This window comes from Oncorhynchus gorbuscha, linkage group LG23, assembly GCF_021184085.1.
Source record: "Oncorhynchus gorbuscha isolate QuinsamMale2020 ecotype Even-year linkage group LG23, OgorEven_v1.0, whole genome shotgun sequence".
In the NCBI taxonomy this organism is placed as follows: domain Eukaryota; kingdom Metazoa; phylum Chordata; class Actinopteri; order Salmoniformes; family Salmonidae; genus Oncorhynchus; species Oncorhynchus gorbuscha.
The window spans coordinates 27,780,561-27,797,398 of NC_060195.1; the positions used below are offsets into that span (position 1 = coordinate 27,780,561).

Here is a 16,838-nt window from a genome sequence, read left to right on the forward strand (position 1 = left end):
GTGGTTGTTCATGCAGGTTTCCTTTCTACTTTGAGCTGAAGATAGCCTTTGTGATCTGGCTCCTGTCTCCGTACACTAAGGGCTCCAGTGTGCTCTACCGCAAGTTTGTCCACCCCACCCTGTCCAATAAGGAGAAGGTAACGTCTAACCCTGTCCAATAAGGAGAAGGTAACTAGGGCTGCACCGATATTACATTTTGGGCCGATACCGATATTTTCCTTGTCAAAAAAAACAATACTGATAGATTCTTACAATTTTTAGCGGCCTTTTAAGCATTCTAGTACAGTTAAATAGTTGAAATACACACTGACCAAAATGTTATTTTGTTGGCATTTATCCATGTCCCCCATTACCAGTAAAACATAATCAAAACCTATTTCTTTCACTTACTTGTTGTGCTGTTTCGTTGCTGTCGTTTCAGTCTCAACCAGGATTTCATCATACATGTCAAGCAGTGAAGTTTCAGCTCTCTGTCCGTGGCCTCTTCCTCGGTGCGCACTGTCACTGTGCCCATGTCCATCTTGTCCAGCTGTGTCTGTAACATTTCACGTAAACCCTGAAATGTATCGAAGTAGCGGTCCGTGTACCGAGCTTGGAGCATGGTGGCGACACAATAAATAGTCTCAGAGAGAATGCCACGGAATCCCTTGTTTACATCCTCGAGTACTTTTGCAAGTTTTAACCCCAAGGTCTGTGTCGGCAGTTTTGTTGCGCAGGAGTTTCAATGCCATGACAGAAGGTATCACGTCTGCTACAGACACAGTTGAAGAGCTTATTTCTCCAGTCAGTTGTTCGAATGGAGCTAGCTAGTGTGTTCATGTTTCAAACATGTTCTCAAATGCCATTGAAATGGCAGCAGTGGTATGAAAACTAGCACAATCTTGAACATGCAATACGGCTTTCCTCAGTACGAAATCCTCGTCGACCCACTGTGCTGTCAGGCTCGGCATGCTCATAGGGCTGATATCGCTGGTCCAAATGTCAGTCGTGAAGCTAATAGCTCATCAGGGATGCAAACCAGTCACCTTTTGCCAAAATTCACAGTTTTGAATCGAATAACGGTGACCTACGTGATTTGTGTAGATCCGATGAGGAAAGTTTGGGTGGGGGATTTGGATCACTACTGGCTGTATGTGAACTAGTGATGTGCGTTTGGAGCAATACTGGCTGTATCCAAGGCTCAGCCAATCGTTCACATAAGAACAGAATGCAGCACGCAACTGAAGGAGAAGAAATTGGCTAGCTACAGCATCAGCGCTCGCTCTGGAAAGATGAGGGAGAATTGAAAGGCAGTTTACCAGCTAACTTAGAGGTAGGTGAGAAGTCTGACCACGGAGACGAGGTTGAGAAGGTGATGAAGTGTACTTCATGAGCTGTAACCGAAAACAACTGGCATTTGGAAAGTTTGAGGTGAGGGAAAAAGTGTGGTGGAACAAGTATCGTTATTATTGTTAAGTGTCTTGCAAGCTGGATCGAATGATCCGTTTGCCAGCCAGAGAAATGTTCGGCAACATTAGCCAACATTTCTGATCAAAGTGGGAAAATTGGCTGGCTAATAGTCAGAAAGCTAACGTTAGTAACCTAACCAATTCGCTATAATATTAACTGGTAACGTTATACGACTCCTTGCCGTTTCTCAAGTTATAACGTGTCAGTTGCTTACTGGACCCTGGTAATCTGTGTGGCATGTTAAATAGCTAATGAACTAACTACTATCTGTGGACAATTTTTTGTTCCCTTTACAGTATGTGGTTATTTTTCAGAATGCGAGAATTATGTGAAAATGAGTTGCTTGTTATTAAATAAGTGTAGCTGGAGCTGGGCCTGACTTAAGCTGGATGCCACTAGAGGTGAAAGGAACAGCACACATGTTCCCGCTTTCTCACTTCTATACAGTGGATACAAAGGGTAATGCAAGGTGTACTCTCTGCCTGAAAGAGCTCAATTATGACAACAAAGGGCAGCATGCTCTGCTGGCACATTGTAGAACACATGTCCACAGGCAGAAAGTGTACAATACAGTGTAGCCCAAAGATATTGCTTTTGTTGTGTTGAACTTGACAATAACACGTGTGTGAGTAAGGGGGGATTATTACATTTTTAAAATCGGTGTATGTTATTTTTGCACACACAGCCTGTGCACTTGATCGATGTCTACTATAGTGGCCATTATAATAGAGCAAAAATAGAATGCCTGTTTGTTTCATTCTATTTCTACTTGACATGTTTTTACCCAAGTGCAATATTTAGATGTGTGTGTGTGGTCAGAAGTGTTCTGTTATAAAGGCTGTCATGGCTAACTGCAATATTAGTGTATTGCTTTTTTCTCAGGGCTTGAGTGTCATTTGCAGTAAAGTCTAGGCAACAAATAACATTGGATTTGCTTTCTTTACATTTGTTTAGCTGTGAGTTAAGTTCACATGAACTACTTTTTATTTTACACACAGAGACTGATCATTTAGATCATATTATTTTCTTTAATTAGTTAACCTGCATTTCAGCCAAGGAGGGTTTTTTGCAACAACAAGAAAGTACACTTTTTGGGCCCTCACTAGTTTGCATCCCTGAGCTCATGGATGTGAGTTTAAACAATACTGTGTAACTCTGGCAGGGCAACATCTGAAAAATAACGCCTACTTGGTAGTGTGTACTGGGGCTCGAGGTGCTCCACCAGTCAGCAAAAGCCAACATCATCCACGACAGAGAACGGTGGATTGTCGAGGGCAATGAATGCCATTGTCTTGGCGTTTTCATGGATTTCGCTTCTGAGTCATACTCCTTCAAATGACAACTCGACATACTTGTTTTGTTGTTGGAAGTGTGCTCTTAGTTTTTCTGCTTTTGTTCTAAGTAGTCACTGAACTTGTGGGGGTGATGCACTTTCAAATGAGCAATTAGGTTTGTGGTTTTGAAAGGTTTCAATTTCTCCCTCTCGGAAATAATAGCAGCATAAATGTTGCATATGGCCCTTTTCTTATCTTCCTTTGAAACTTCAAAATAGATCCACACAGCAGACATTGTGGACTAGGTTAGGAATGCTGTGTAGCGCTGTATTTTTCATGGCGTCATTACGACATCTACCTGCGTTATGTAGGTATGCACATCATCTACCTGCGTTATGTAGTTATGCACGTCATCTATCTGCGTTATATAGTTATGCACGTCATCTACCTGCGTTATATAGTTATGCACGTCATCTACCTGCGTCATATAGGTATGCACGTCATCTACCTGCGTTATATAGGTATGCACGTCATCTACCTGCGTTATATAGGTATGCACGACATCTACCTGCGTTATATAGGTATGCACGTCATCTACCTGCGTTTTATATAGGTATGCACGTCATCTACCTGCGTTATATAGGTATGCACGTCATCTACCTGCGTTATATAGGTATGCACGACATCTACCTGCGTTATATAGGTATGCACGACATCTACCTGCGTTATATAGGTATGCACGACATCTACCCGCGTTATATAGGTATGCACGACATCTACCCGCGTTATATAGGTATGCACAACATCTACCCGCGTTATATAGGTATGCACGACATCTACCCGCGTTATATAGGTATGTACGACATCTACCTGCGTTATATAGGTATGTACGACATCTACCTGCGTTTTATATAGGTATGCACGTCATCTACCTGCGTTATGTAGGTATGTACGACATCTACCTGCGTTATATGTAGGTAGGCTCGCCATCTACCTGCGTTATATGTAGGTAGGCTCGACATCTACCTGCGTTATATGTAGGTAGGCTCGACATCTACCTGCGTTATATGTAGGTAGGCTCGACATCTACCTGCGTTATATGTAGGTAGGCTCGACATCTACCTGCGTTATATGTAGGTAGGCTCGACATCTACCTGCGTTATATGTAGGTAGGCTCGACATCTACCTGCGTTATATGTAGGTAGGCTCGACATCTACCTGCGTTATATGTAGGTAGGCTCGACATCTACCTGCGTTATATAGGTATGTACGACATCTACCTGCGTTATATAGGTATGTACGACATCTACCTGCGTTATATAGGTATGCACGACATCTACCTGCGTTATATAGGTATGCACGTCATCTACCTGCGTTTTATATAGGTATGCACGTCATCTACCTGCGTTATATAGGTATGCACGTCATCTACCTGCGTTATATAGGTATGCACGACATCTACCCGCGTTATATAGGTATGCACGACATCTACCCGCGTTATATAGGTATGCACGACATCTACCCGCGTTATATAGGTATGCACGACATCTACCCGCGTTATATAGGTATGTACGACATCTACCTGCGTTATATAGGTATGTACGACATCTACCTGCGTTTTATATAGGTATGCACGTCATCTACCTGCGTTATATAGGTATGCACGACATCTACCTGCGTTATATAGATATGCATGTCATCTACCTGCGTTATATAGGTATGTACGACATCTACCTGCGTTATATGTAGGTAGGCTCGACATCTACCTGCGTTATATGTAGGTAGGCTCGACATCTACCTGCGTTATATGTAGGTAGGCTCGACATCTACCTGCGTTATATGTAGGTAGGCTCGACATCTACCTGCGTTATATGTAGGTAGGCTCGACATCTACCTGCGTTATATGTAGGTAGGCTCGACATCTACCTGCGTTATATGTAGGTAGGCCCGACATCTACCTGCGTTATATGTAGGTAGGCTCGACATCTACCTGCGTTATATGTAGGTAGGCTCGACATCTACCTGGCTAGGCTCGACATCTACCTGCGTTATATGTAGGTAGGCTCGACATCTACCTGCGTTATATGTAGGTAGGCTCGACATCTACCTGCGTTATATAGGTAGGCTCGTCATCTACCTGCGTTATATGTAGGTAGGCTCGACATCTACCTGCGTTATATGTAGGTAGGCTCGACATCTACCTGCGTTATATGTAGGTAGGCTCGACACCTACCTGCGTTATATGTAGGTAGGCTCGTCACCTACCTGCGTTATATGTAGGTAGGCTCGTCATCTACCTGCGTTATATGTAGGTAGGCTCGTCACCTACCTGCGTTATATGTAGGTAGGCTCGTCACCTACCTGCGTTATATGTAGGTAGGCTCGTCATCTACCTGCGTTATAATGTAGGTATGCTCGTCACCTACCTGCGTTATATGTAGGTAGGCTCGTCATCTACCTGCGTTATATGTAGGTAGGCTCGTCATCTACCTGCGTTATATGTAGGTAGGCTCGTCACCTACCTGCGTTATATGTAGGTAGGCTCGTCATCTACCTGCGTTATATGTAGGTAGGCTCGTCATCTACCTGCGTTATATGTAGGTAGGCTCGTCACCTACCTGCGTTATATGTAGGTAGGCTCGTCACCTACCTGCGTTATATGTAGGTAGGCTCACCTACCTGCGTTATATGTAGGTAGGCTCGTCATCTACCTGCGTTATATGTAGGTAGGCTCGTTATCTACCTGCGTTATATGTAGGTAGGCTCGTCATCTACCTGCGTTATATGTAGGTAGGCTCGTCATCTACCTGCGTTATATGTGGGTAGTCTCGTCATCTACCTGCGTTATATGTAGGTAGGCTCGTCATCTACCTGCGTTATATGTAGGTAGGCTCGTCATCTACCTGCGTTATATGTAGGTAGGCTCGTCATCTACCTGCGTTATATGTAGGTAGGCTCGTCACCTACCTGCGTTATATGTAGGTAGGCTCGTCACCTTTGACATCGGTTTTGCACATTGGCGTTAAACTAGACGTCGGGCTGATACTGGCATTTTTAGTTAATATCGTCTGATTCCAATATACTTACCTTTAGGGATGCACGATATATCGGTAACGTCTAACCCTGTCCAACAAGGAGAAGGTTAGAGGTCACAATAAGATCCAGCTCTCCGTCAGCTTGCAAATTCAACTTTAGATGCATTTACTCATACAGTATGTTTCTCTGTCTCCACCCTCTTCTGTCCTGTAGGAGATCGATCAGTACATCACCCAGGCTAAAGACCGTAGTTATGAGACTATGATGAGGTTTGGAAAGAGAGGTCTGAACTTGGCTGCTACTGCTGCCGTCACCGCAGCTAGCAAGGTAAGCAAGGCCCTGGCCAGAGGTGTGTGTGTGTCATGTTTGAGATGTGTATTCTCTGCAGGGTAATGTGTGTGTCTGTCTGCATATGGTGTTTCCTTGTGGTAGTGCGAAGACATATTGCGTCCCATGGGCATATACCATGCTGTGTGTTGTTCGGATGCATTTGCATTGATGTCAGAGTGATTAGAGGTGCTGAGTACCGGCCAATAGAATGCTGAGTACCAGGGTGTTAGCAAGTTTGTTAAGCTACTAATGACCAACTGCATCAGAGGGCAGTTTGAGAAGCTTAGTTACCTTGCCTGCCAGTGTGGCTGTAATATGGTCACAGTAACAGCCCTGGTCATACCAATACGTCTGTATATCAATGTTAGTGATAGTGTCTATTGTATAGTTTGAGAGCTCTTGCCAATAAATAACTCTGGTGTCTTGTAGGGTTAAGCGATTTTACGATGTAATCGGAAATCAATTATGTTTGACAGACATCGATGGCAATGACATCATGATGTGACAGACAATAGTTTTTATATATTTAGATTTTTTTTACAGATAGCTTAACCTATTTGAACAAGACTGGCAGCGCACAGCTGGGCGACATGCCAAATTACTTGCCTATCACTGTTTTCGTTAGCCTTTTTCAATAAATATGTAGGTAGACTTGGCCTACTATTAGAGATGAAACGGTATTAACATTTCATACCACGATTACAGTGTCCCAAATGATCACGGTTATCAGTATTATCGCGGTATTGTTAAAATGTGCTGTTAATGTTCAAAAAGTACTGACACACTGAAATCATTTCACCAAGTTTTATATTGAAAACCAACAAATAAAATGAGCAGCACTATGCACTTTTTGTGTGCATAAACATTAAAATAATAACATTAACATTAAAGATGGCACCACGTGGCCATGAGAGGTAAATGTTTTCCCTAGTGCAGGTTTAAATGAACTCAACCTTAAGTAAGCAAATCAAATGTGCATATAAAAGCAACACAAGTAAAGCAATGTGCATGTAAGAACAACACAACCATATGTAAACACATCCCATGTGCATGTAAGAACAACACAACCATATGTAAACACATCCCATGTGCATGTAAGAACAACACAACCATATGTAAACACATCCCATGTGCATGTAAGAACAACACAACCATATGTAAACACATCCAATGTGCATGTAAGAACAATACAACCATATGTAAACACATCCAATGTGCATGTAAGAACAACACAGCCATATATGTAAACGCATCCAATGTGCATGTAAAAACAACACAACCATATATGTAAACGCATCCAATGTGCATGTAAGAACAACACAACCATATATGTAAACGCATCCAATGTGCATGTAAGAACAACACAACCATATATGTAAACGCATCCAATGTGCATGTAAGAACAACACAACCATATATGTAAACGCATCCAATGTGCATGTAAGAACAACACAACCATATATGTAAACGCATCCAATGTGCATGTAAGAACAACACAACCATATATGTAAACGCATCCAATGTGCATGTAAGAACAACACAACCATATATGTAAACGCATCCAATGTGCATGTAAGAACAACACAACCATATATGTAAACGCATCCAATGTGCATGTAAGAACAACACAACCATATATGTAAACGCATCCAATGTGCATGTAAGAACAACACAGCCATATATGTAAACGCATCCAATGAACAGCACTGATTGTATGTCCGTTCTCTCCTTCATAAATACATCCAGTGCTGCTGGCCTAACATCCTGTATGTTTGCATCTTTGTTCACTTGAGATTGAAATGTAAAAATGTCTGCATATTTACTTTGCCCGGTTTAAGTAGTGATCTGCTAGGAGACTATGTGCCCGCTGGCACTGAACACTCTCTCTGATGGCACACTGGTTGCTGGGATCCACAAAATCTTCCTGGCAACCCTGGCAAGGTGAGGCAGCTCTGATGCAGGGCCCCTCCACCACACCAGTGGATCCTCTTCTGCTGGAATGGGTGGCAGAGACAGGTAGACCTTGATCTCTTCTTTCACTCTGTATTCTGGGGAGGTCGGAATCTGACCCTCTTCACCTCTCTGCTGCCTTGTTGAGGTAATGTTTCTCAGCAACCCAGCCAGGCCTTTCCCCTCCGATGTCGCTGTGGGGGTGTTGGTGGTGCACCTGCCTGCTTCAAGGCCTCCTGGACACAGCTGTCAGTGTCAACTTTTGCAGCCTCATCTAAAAAGCTCATTTTGCAGCCTCATCTAAAAAGCTCATTTTGCATCGAGGGTCAATGAAACAAGCCATGTGCATGACTCTCTTTGCATCTGTTGTTAAGGCCTTCTCTCATTACTGTTTTCATCTCCTTGGTCAGGGATGGATCCATATCCTTCCCACCAGAACATCACGGGTGATGTGGTCTAGGACAGGCTTGATGACTGACAGTGTCACTCGTGTCTCTGAGGCAAGTGTATGGCACTTGCTGGCACAGTTGCTCCATGACACTTATGTCGGCATCCTTGGGCATCAGATGCCATATTCCTCTTTCTCCAGCCAGGGTCGCACAGACTGGATGCTGTTAGCTGAGGAAACGCTCAAGTCTGTGCAGTCGTGGCCAAATGTTTTGAGAATGGCACAAATATTAATTTTCACAACGTCTGCTGCCTCAGTTTGTATGATGGAAATTGCATATACTCCAGAATGTTATGAAGAGTGATCAGATGAATTGCAATTAATTGCAAAGTCCCTCTTTGCCATGCAAATGAACTGAATCCCCCAAAAACATTTCCACTGCATTTCAGCCCTGTCACAAAAGGACCAGCTGACATGTCAGTGATTCTTTCGTTAACACAGGTGTGAGTGTTGACGAGGACAAGGCTGGAGATCACTCTGTCATGCTGATTGAGTTCGAATAACTGACTGAAAGCTTCAAAAGGAGGGTGGTGCTTGGAATCATTGTTCTTCCTCTGTCAATCATGGTTACCTGCAAGGAATCATGTGCCGTCATCATTGCTTTGCACAAAAAGGGCTTCACAGGCAAGGATATTGCTGCCAGTAAGATTGCACCTAAATCAACCATTTATCGGCTCATCAAGGAGAGCGGTTCAATTGTTGTGAAGAAGGCTTCAGGGCGCCCAAGAAACTTCAGCAAGTGCCAGGACCGTCTCCTAAAGTTGATTCAGCTGTGGGATCGGGGCACCACCAGTATAGAGCTTGCTCAGGAATGGCAGCAGGCAGGTGTGAGTGCATCTGCAAGCACAGTGAGGCAAAGCCTTTTGGAGGATGGCCTGGTGTCAAGAAGGGCAGCAAAGAAGCCACTTCTCTCCAGGAATAACATCAGGGACAGGCTGATATTCTGCAAAAGGTACATTGATTGGACTGCTGAGGACCGGGGTAAAGTCCTTTTCTCTGATGAATCCCCTTTCCGATTGTTCGGGGCATCCGGAAAAAAGCTTGTCCGGAGAAGACAAGGTGAGCGCTACCATCGGTCCTGAGTCATGCCAACAGTAAAGCATCCTGAGACCATTCATGTGTGGGGTTGCTTCTCAGCCAAGGGAGTGGGCTCACTCACAATTTGCCTAAGAACACAGCCATGAATAAAGAATGGTACATCCTCCGAGAGCAACTTCTCCCAACCACTCAGGAACAGTTTGGTGATGAACAATGCCTTTTCCAGCATGATGGAGCACCTTGCCATAAGGCAAAATTGATAACGAAGTGGCTCGGGGAAACAAAACATCAATATTTTGGGTCCATGGCCAGGAGTCTCCCCAGACCTTAATTCCATTGAGAACTTGTCGTCAATCCTCAAGAGGCGGGTGGACAAACAAAAACCCACAAATTCTGACAAACTCCAAGCACTGATTATGCAAGAATGGGCTGCCATCAGTCAGGAAGTTAATTGACAGCATGCCAGGGCGATTTGCAGAGGTCTTGAAAAAGAAGGGTCAACACTGCAAATATTGACTCTTTGCATCAACTTCATGCAATTGTCAATAAAAGCCTTCGACACTTATGAAATGCTTGTAATTATACTTCAGTATTCCATAGTAACATCCGACAAAAATACCTAAAGACGCTGAAGCAGCAACCTGCGAAAAATCATATTTGTGTCATTTTCCAAATGTTTTGCTACGACTGTAGATCCCCCATCGGGTCGCAACATCATGGATCAGAGCCTTCTGTGGTATGTTGAGGGCAGCTTGCTTTTCTCTCAGTTCTCTCCTTCCAGCTCCATGAGAAGCCTTGGACCAGATGACGGCAGGCCTTGACTGCTGTGTCACCTCTCTGAAATTTCAGATCCTTTTGAGATGGCCAGGTTCAAATGATGGCCAAAGCACCCAAGCCACAGATCTGGGAACTCTTCAAAAACCCTGGTCATGTTTGTCGTGTTGTCTGTGGTTATGCAGACTAGGTCTTTCTTGTTGACCCCCCCCCCCCCCACTCTTCCAGCATATTCTCAAAAAACACTGTTGTGAGCTGAGTGATCTTCTGGGAAGAACTGTGTTTCCAGGCAGTTTGATTCCAGTTGCCAGTGTGGGGTGAGGTAATGGATAGTGAAGCTGACGTAGGGTTGAACCGCCCCCAGCTTTCAGCCCCCAGCCCCCAGCTTTCACTGGTCCAGAGGTCAGTAGTGGCAGCAAACCATGTGCCATGAGCCAAACTTTATCCAACATCAGCTTGAACCTGGTTGTACAGGTTTGGGATTTCAGTCTTGGAAAAGAAATGTTTGTGATGGCACGTTGTAGTGAGGCACCGCAACCTTCATCAGCCTTAGAAAGCCAGGCCTCTCAACAATTTGAAATGGCACCATGTCCTTTGCAATGTAATATGAAAGGGTTGCAGTGAGGTCTTGAGCATGTTTTGATGTGGGTGCATAAGCAGCCTGCCTTTTAAATGCTTACTGGAGTGTCTGTGTCACAACTGTATTATTATTGGTGTTACTTTATAATTATTATTATACACGCAGTCTATTTGCTGTGATGCATTTGTGTATATGCAATGCCCCCATGCCCAATTGACATAAATACAAATGAGTCTTAAGAAGACAGTGATAGTAATTGTAAAGAGCTCAACGATTGACATAAATACAAGAGTCTTTTCTAGGAATCTCTAGTGTTTCTCCTGTTGGAACACTTGTACAACCAAGTCGACAACTGCCGGATTTTAAATGAACAAAATATATGTTGGTTGGCTGACTAAACTACGTAACGTGTTTTCGTGTGCAATGGGAGAATAGAGTCTGCAGAGACATACATCAGCAGAACAACTTGTAGAGTTTTTACAAGAGTAGGTAACACTGAAAGCTTCAGTTCACATTATTCGCAAGCTGATAGCAAGTTAGACAGACAAACCATGACATTTTCCCCCATTCCGAAGTTCCCACATCATTCATTGAGCTAAAAGTTAACTTACCTTGCATTTGCTATAAAGTAGTGGGTGGTGGTCACGAAGATGACTCGAGATTTGGAGTTTTTCCCTCTTTAGCAGCAAATATATTTGTATTTTTGTTGCATGTTCTGCAGACAGGGTGACCATCTTTGATTAAGTTTCCCTCTGGACTTTTGTAAAACCCAAAATATGACCACACTTCAGATTTGGTCCTCTTAGAAGGCTGAAAAATCTCCAGAGCGCTGCCACTGCCTTCCGCCATGTGTTCACACAAAACAAAACCCACGTTGCATGCTGCACCTGTGTCAGACTGTTGCTAACTTTGGTTGTTCCTGGACATTATTTACCAGTAATCAAACACGGTTTTAATGATAATACAAATTTTAAACGGTAATTCTAACTGTCTGGAATTTTACCGTGGTTTATCGTGAAACCGGTAACCGTTTCATCCCTACCTACTATTAACATATTGCAAGAGTAGGCCTATAATGTGGATTGTAGATGGAGTGGAGAGTGCCAAAAGCTGCTGCAAAATGTTAGATAACATTTCTCTCGCTCACCTCTTCAATGTCAGATGATCATGGGCCATCTGCAGAGGACACTCTGTCTGGCATGTTTTAAAATCTTCATTTCCCCTTTTGTCCCAATCACCATTTTAATAGAATGTGACTTGTTGACATAAGCTAATTTTTCAAGATCAACTTTCAAAGGAATCTAGGAGGCCAGTATCAGAGTTCTATCAGAAAGATTTATGCTTGTGAATAGCCCGAATTTAAACATATGGTAATAATGAGAGCGAGCGAGAGAACCAACAATTTCAAGATGGCATAATCAAATGGGAAGTTTAAACAAACCTTGTAAGTTCTGGCCTCCACCTGAACAGATCTTTAGGATAAACAAATTGTGTGCTGCTGGAAAATCCTTGCTAACCAAATGGACAATAATATAGGCTTAATCTAGGCTACTGTCAGTACAATTTGGAGTAAACGTTACTTTTCTAAACAGATGTATTATTGTGACAGTGTTTATTCATATCCCTGAATTGTGTAACGGCATTACATTACATTACCCCCATAGCAGCGCTTTCGATAAGCAGGAACAAAAATAATAACCCACACTTGGATAGGCTACAAAATAAACAAAATAAGGACAAAATGAACCAGAATAAATTACAGGTCAAATAAGGAACACAACAGAATATTTTAGCCGAGGATACATTTATTTAGAATAAGACTCATCTGTGAATTCAGGCTTTGAAAATTAAAGTGCAATTTAGAACCGCTATTTTCTTTTCGTTATATATGAACGAGCATGTTCACCTTTTCTGTCACGGAGTGGGGTAACAATATTGCTTACTGAAGGCTTTTTGCACAGATGCAGAGGTATTTGTGGGCGACGTTGGCCAAGAGCGGAAAGCGACCCTCATTCGCCCTCCACAATACCAGTGTTTTTTAAATTAAATAAAACATTTAACTATAGGCAAGTCAATTAAGAACAAATCCTTATTTACAATGACGGCCTACCCCGGCCAAACCTGGACAAAGCTGGGACAATTGTGCGCCGACCTTTGGGACTCCCAATCACGTCCGGATATGATGCAGCCAGAATTCGAACCAGCTACTTCAGTGACGCCTCTTCCACTGAGATCCACTGGGTCATCATCTCCTCCGTTGACATTTTAGAGTAGGTAGGATGTGAGCTCTGCGGTGGCCCGCTGTTATGCACTGAGTGTAACTGTTTGCTTAGCTCTCCCAAGAAGTCTGCCCAGTCATGTCTTCTATGGTGAACATGTGCACTCGATCTTGAAATTGTCTGAAGGCTTAGTGTTTGGTTCCAAATCACCATTCAGAGTTATTGGTATCACATATCGCCATATGATTGGTTTATATTTATTTATTTGCACACAAGAAAAGAAAATATTGGTAAGATGATTACTCTACTCGGGTGGTTTTTGCATGACACAGGCTCAATTACAGATGTTTACCGCGTTTCCAGGCAACGCAACGACGTGCTCCCCCATCGCCTGGTAAAAATAAATACATTCATGATACAATCCTATGTCAACAATGTTTGGACAGGTTGATGAGAGGAAGTGTCATCCAGTCATCCAACCCTAGTGTCTTGAAGTGTGTGTTCTGTAGGTGTGTGCTCTTATGATCACGTGATGCTGCAGGGCATCTGTCTGGGTCAGGGTTTACATTAGGAGAATGTGGCACAAGACATTTGACAAGCAGCATTTACATTTACAGGACATTTGAGAAATTTACCAACTCCATTGGATTGGGTGCGTAGCCTGATTAGGGCGTCCACCCATGTTACTCAAAATGGCAGAAGTCACATTTGTAGTATGGTAATTCATCTTAACAGAACATGCAACTCGAGGATCTTCTTACCAAATTCCAATGCGCACTTTGAAGATGTTAGAATAACTGTCCATTTGACTTTTCCTCAGCCGAGTAACAAACATCACATCACTAGCCTATGTCAATCTACGATCCTCCATAGTAGAAACGTTGACCTATTCTGTTACTCATCTTGTCGATCTGTGTGAGAAAGAAATGGCCTGTTCCAAACACTCTGGGACAGTTGTGGGATGATGGATCCCAAAGTCATACAACCAGTATGTCTAGGCTTCATAAAAAAATATTTAAGAAAGCTATGAGTCTGATGCAATCGATCAGAATGTTTAGCTTAAAATGTTGATCAACTATTATTTCTTCGCATTATAATCGCAGCAATGCGGCCAAGGCAGTAGGCTACGCGCAAATGTTCATTCCATAATGCAATTAGTGGGAAAACACAGTGCGGTTTCATGTCACAGAGATGAAAATAGCTGTTAGAAATGTGGGTTACTAATATGACCAGGATACAAGTTTGGCTACTGGACAAAGAAAGTTGATTTGAAAACCAATAGAACATGAGAGGGAGTCTACTGGTTTCAATGGTATATGGAAGTCTTCATACAATAATTTAGGATATTCTACTTTGAAGCAAGGTAAGACATGCCTCATAGTATAAAGTAAAATGTTCAGGTTTCAAATAATTATGTGTATGTTTTCAAAATGCATACTGCCTCCAGCTCATTGCTAAGTAGTGTGTGTGATGCGCTGAAGCCTGCCTACCATTGTCATTGCACTTGAATGGCGAATGGGAAGCGTGCTTCAATTACCAGTTGAGAAATAAAAAAATAGTACTGCTGCTGCTGCTGCTGTTACTTCTAGAGCCTGTGGATTACTATTACTTACTAGCTCTTTTTAATCATGGCCATTAACACGAGATTGAAATGATTGGGATTCTAAAAGCACATTTCACTCCAGCAGCAACAAACAAGCTGTTTGAGGAGCTGGACAGATTTTCCTCTCAAATAAAGGCTCTGTATCTGTATACTGTGCGCATGTGATGATGAATTACAAAAATACACATGCAGCAATTTAATGCCACAAAATGATGCAAATCAACCGAATAGACAAGCAGGACCAGTCAGATGTATTTCCATCAATCAATAGGCTAAAAAGTGTTATTTTGCAATGGGATTCTTTTCTTCTCCCGGACGATTAGCTGGCGCCAATTTTGTATTTTTCTCATTAATATTAAAAAATAATTGGAGACCAAATTAAAATATTTTTTTGTATTTTTAATTGAACCTTTTATTGAACTAGGCAAGTCAGTTAAGAATGATTATTTACAATGACGGCCTACAGTGGGTTACTGTAGTGGGTGAACTGCCTTGTTCAGGGGCAGAACAACAGATTTTTACCTGGTCAGCTCGAGGATTCCTTCCGCCCCAAAAGCCGGCCATTACCGGATAACGGACGCCCTGGTCTGTATATGCGTACATCTATACCTCCTAGTGTATGAGGGATGTGTGTGTTGTGTGCAGGGCCAGGGTGTGCTGTCGGACAAGCTGCGTAGTTTCAGCATGCAGGACCTGACTCTGATCAACGATGGGGAGGAGATGGGCCTGCACTCCTCTGACCCCCGCATGAGGAGAGATGCCTTGGATGACATGGCTACTGGAGCCAACACGCTGCCCCGCGCCAAGACCACACGCCAGAGTAGGTACCACGCACGGGTAAAAAATGGCTGCTGTACAGAACTCATCCTTAGCTCTTTTGACTTCTCAAACACAGCAGAGAACCATTTCTAAGGGGAACAGTAAGCTTCATAATGTGACCAGTGAAATGAAGAACGCAATCTGCTTTTATCTCCTAACGTATTGCATCAGCTGACTGCAGGAATTTACTTAAGTTACTACAAATATTCAAGAGAACTGCTCTCCCCTGTCAGATCAGTGGTCACAATGGAAGAAAACAGGACAGCCATTTTAGTATGCTGACTTGTCTGTGTACTATGTGCCCATTGTCTAATAGCTCTTATTGGTACAGGATGGGGGGGAGAGAGGGGTCATGTGCTTTAAAGCACTGCAGGGTGCCAGGGAGGAAACTTTCCAGAGGTGGTGTCATGTGATGTCAGTGGGAAGGAGGAGGGGGCGTCTTTGTCTGACTAAATAGCTCAGTATTTCTGTCTCTGTGAGGGTGGCAGTCTGACTACAGGGGGAAAAACTGAGGGAGGAAAGTAGAGAAAGGATGGAGAAAGGGAATAAATTGAGTTAAGGGGCACTGTGGGATGAAAGCCAGGAAAGGGGAAAACTGGTGTAGCAGAGAGACAAGACTGATAGTCAGTCTGAAAAAGAGCCGGAACAGGAAATCAAACAAGGGAGACAGTCTTGTGGTTAAAGAGCAGACTCCTGTTAGTAGCTGTAGGACTGGTGCCTGCTCCTTCACTCTTGTTCAACAACCCTGGGAGAGTCTGTTGCATTTCCTTTATTCCTTACGTCCTCTCTCCTCACCTCCTCAGAACCATTGGAGGAAAAGATCAGAGTTCACTCCCCTTTGACCTTCTCATCCAATAGGTTCTGAGAAAGAGGGTAAGGAGATGGGATGCGAGGAAGCATTTGAGTTTCCCCATGTGTCTGATAGGAGAACCTAGAAACCTGACCCACTAATGGGAATGTGATTTCACTCATTATGACAGCCCACAATCCCTCTCCTTATGACAGCCCACAATCCATTTTCATTATGACAGCCCACAATCCCTCTCCTTATGACAGCCCACAATCCCTCTCCTTATGACAGCCCACAATCCCTCTCCTTATGACAGCCCACAATCCCTCTCCTTATGACAGCCCACAATCCCTCTCCTTATGACAGCCCACAATCCCTCTCCTTATGACAGCCCACAATCCTCCTTATGACAGCCCACAATCCCTCTCCTTATGACAGCCCACAATCCATTTTCATTATGACAGCCCACAATCCATTTTCATTATGACAGCCCACAATCCATTTTCATTATGACAGCCCACAATCCAT

The 16,838-nt window shown here is 43.2% G+C and overlaps 2 protein-coding genes across 4 annotated transcripts in view; one reads left to right on the forward strand and one right to left on the reverse strand.

Moving 5' to 3' along the window:
- LOC124010977 (ras-GEF domain-containing family member 1C-like) overlaps positions 1–16,838 on the reverse strand; it is a 290,823-nt gene that overhangs the window by 189,963 nt on the left and 84,022 nt on the right. The gene's annotated exons all lie outside the window — the stretch shown is intronic.
- Positions 1–16,838, forward strand: part of LOC124010982 (receptor expression-enhancing protein 2-like) — a 43,486-nt gene that overhangs the window by 11,461 nt on the left and 15,187 nt on the right. Inside the window, exons 4-6 of the mRNA XM_046323849.1 lie at positions 17–137; positions 5,973–6,086; positions 15,347–15,521. Of these exons, the coding sequence (XP_046179805.1) occupies positions 17–137; positions 5,973–6,086; positions 15,347–15,521 (410 nt within the window). The remainder of the gene's footprint in view (positions 1–16; positions 138–5,972; positions 6,087–15,346; positions 15,522–16,838) is intronic.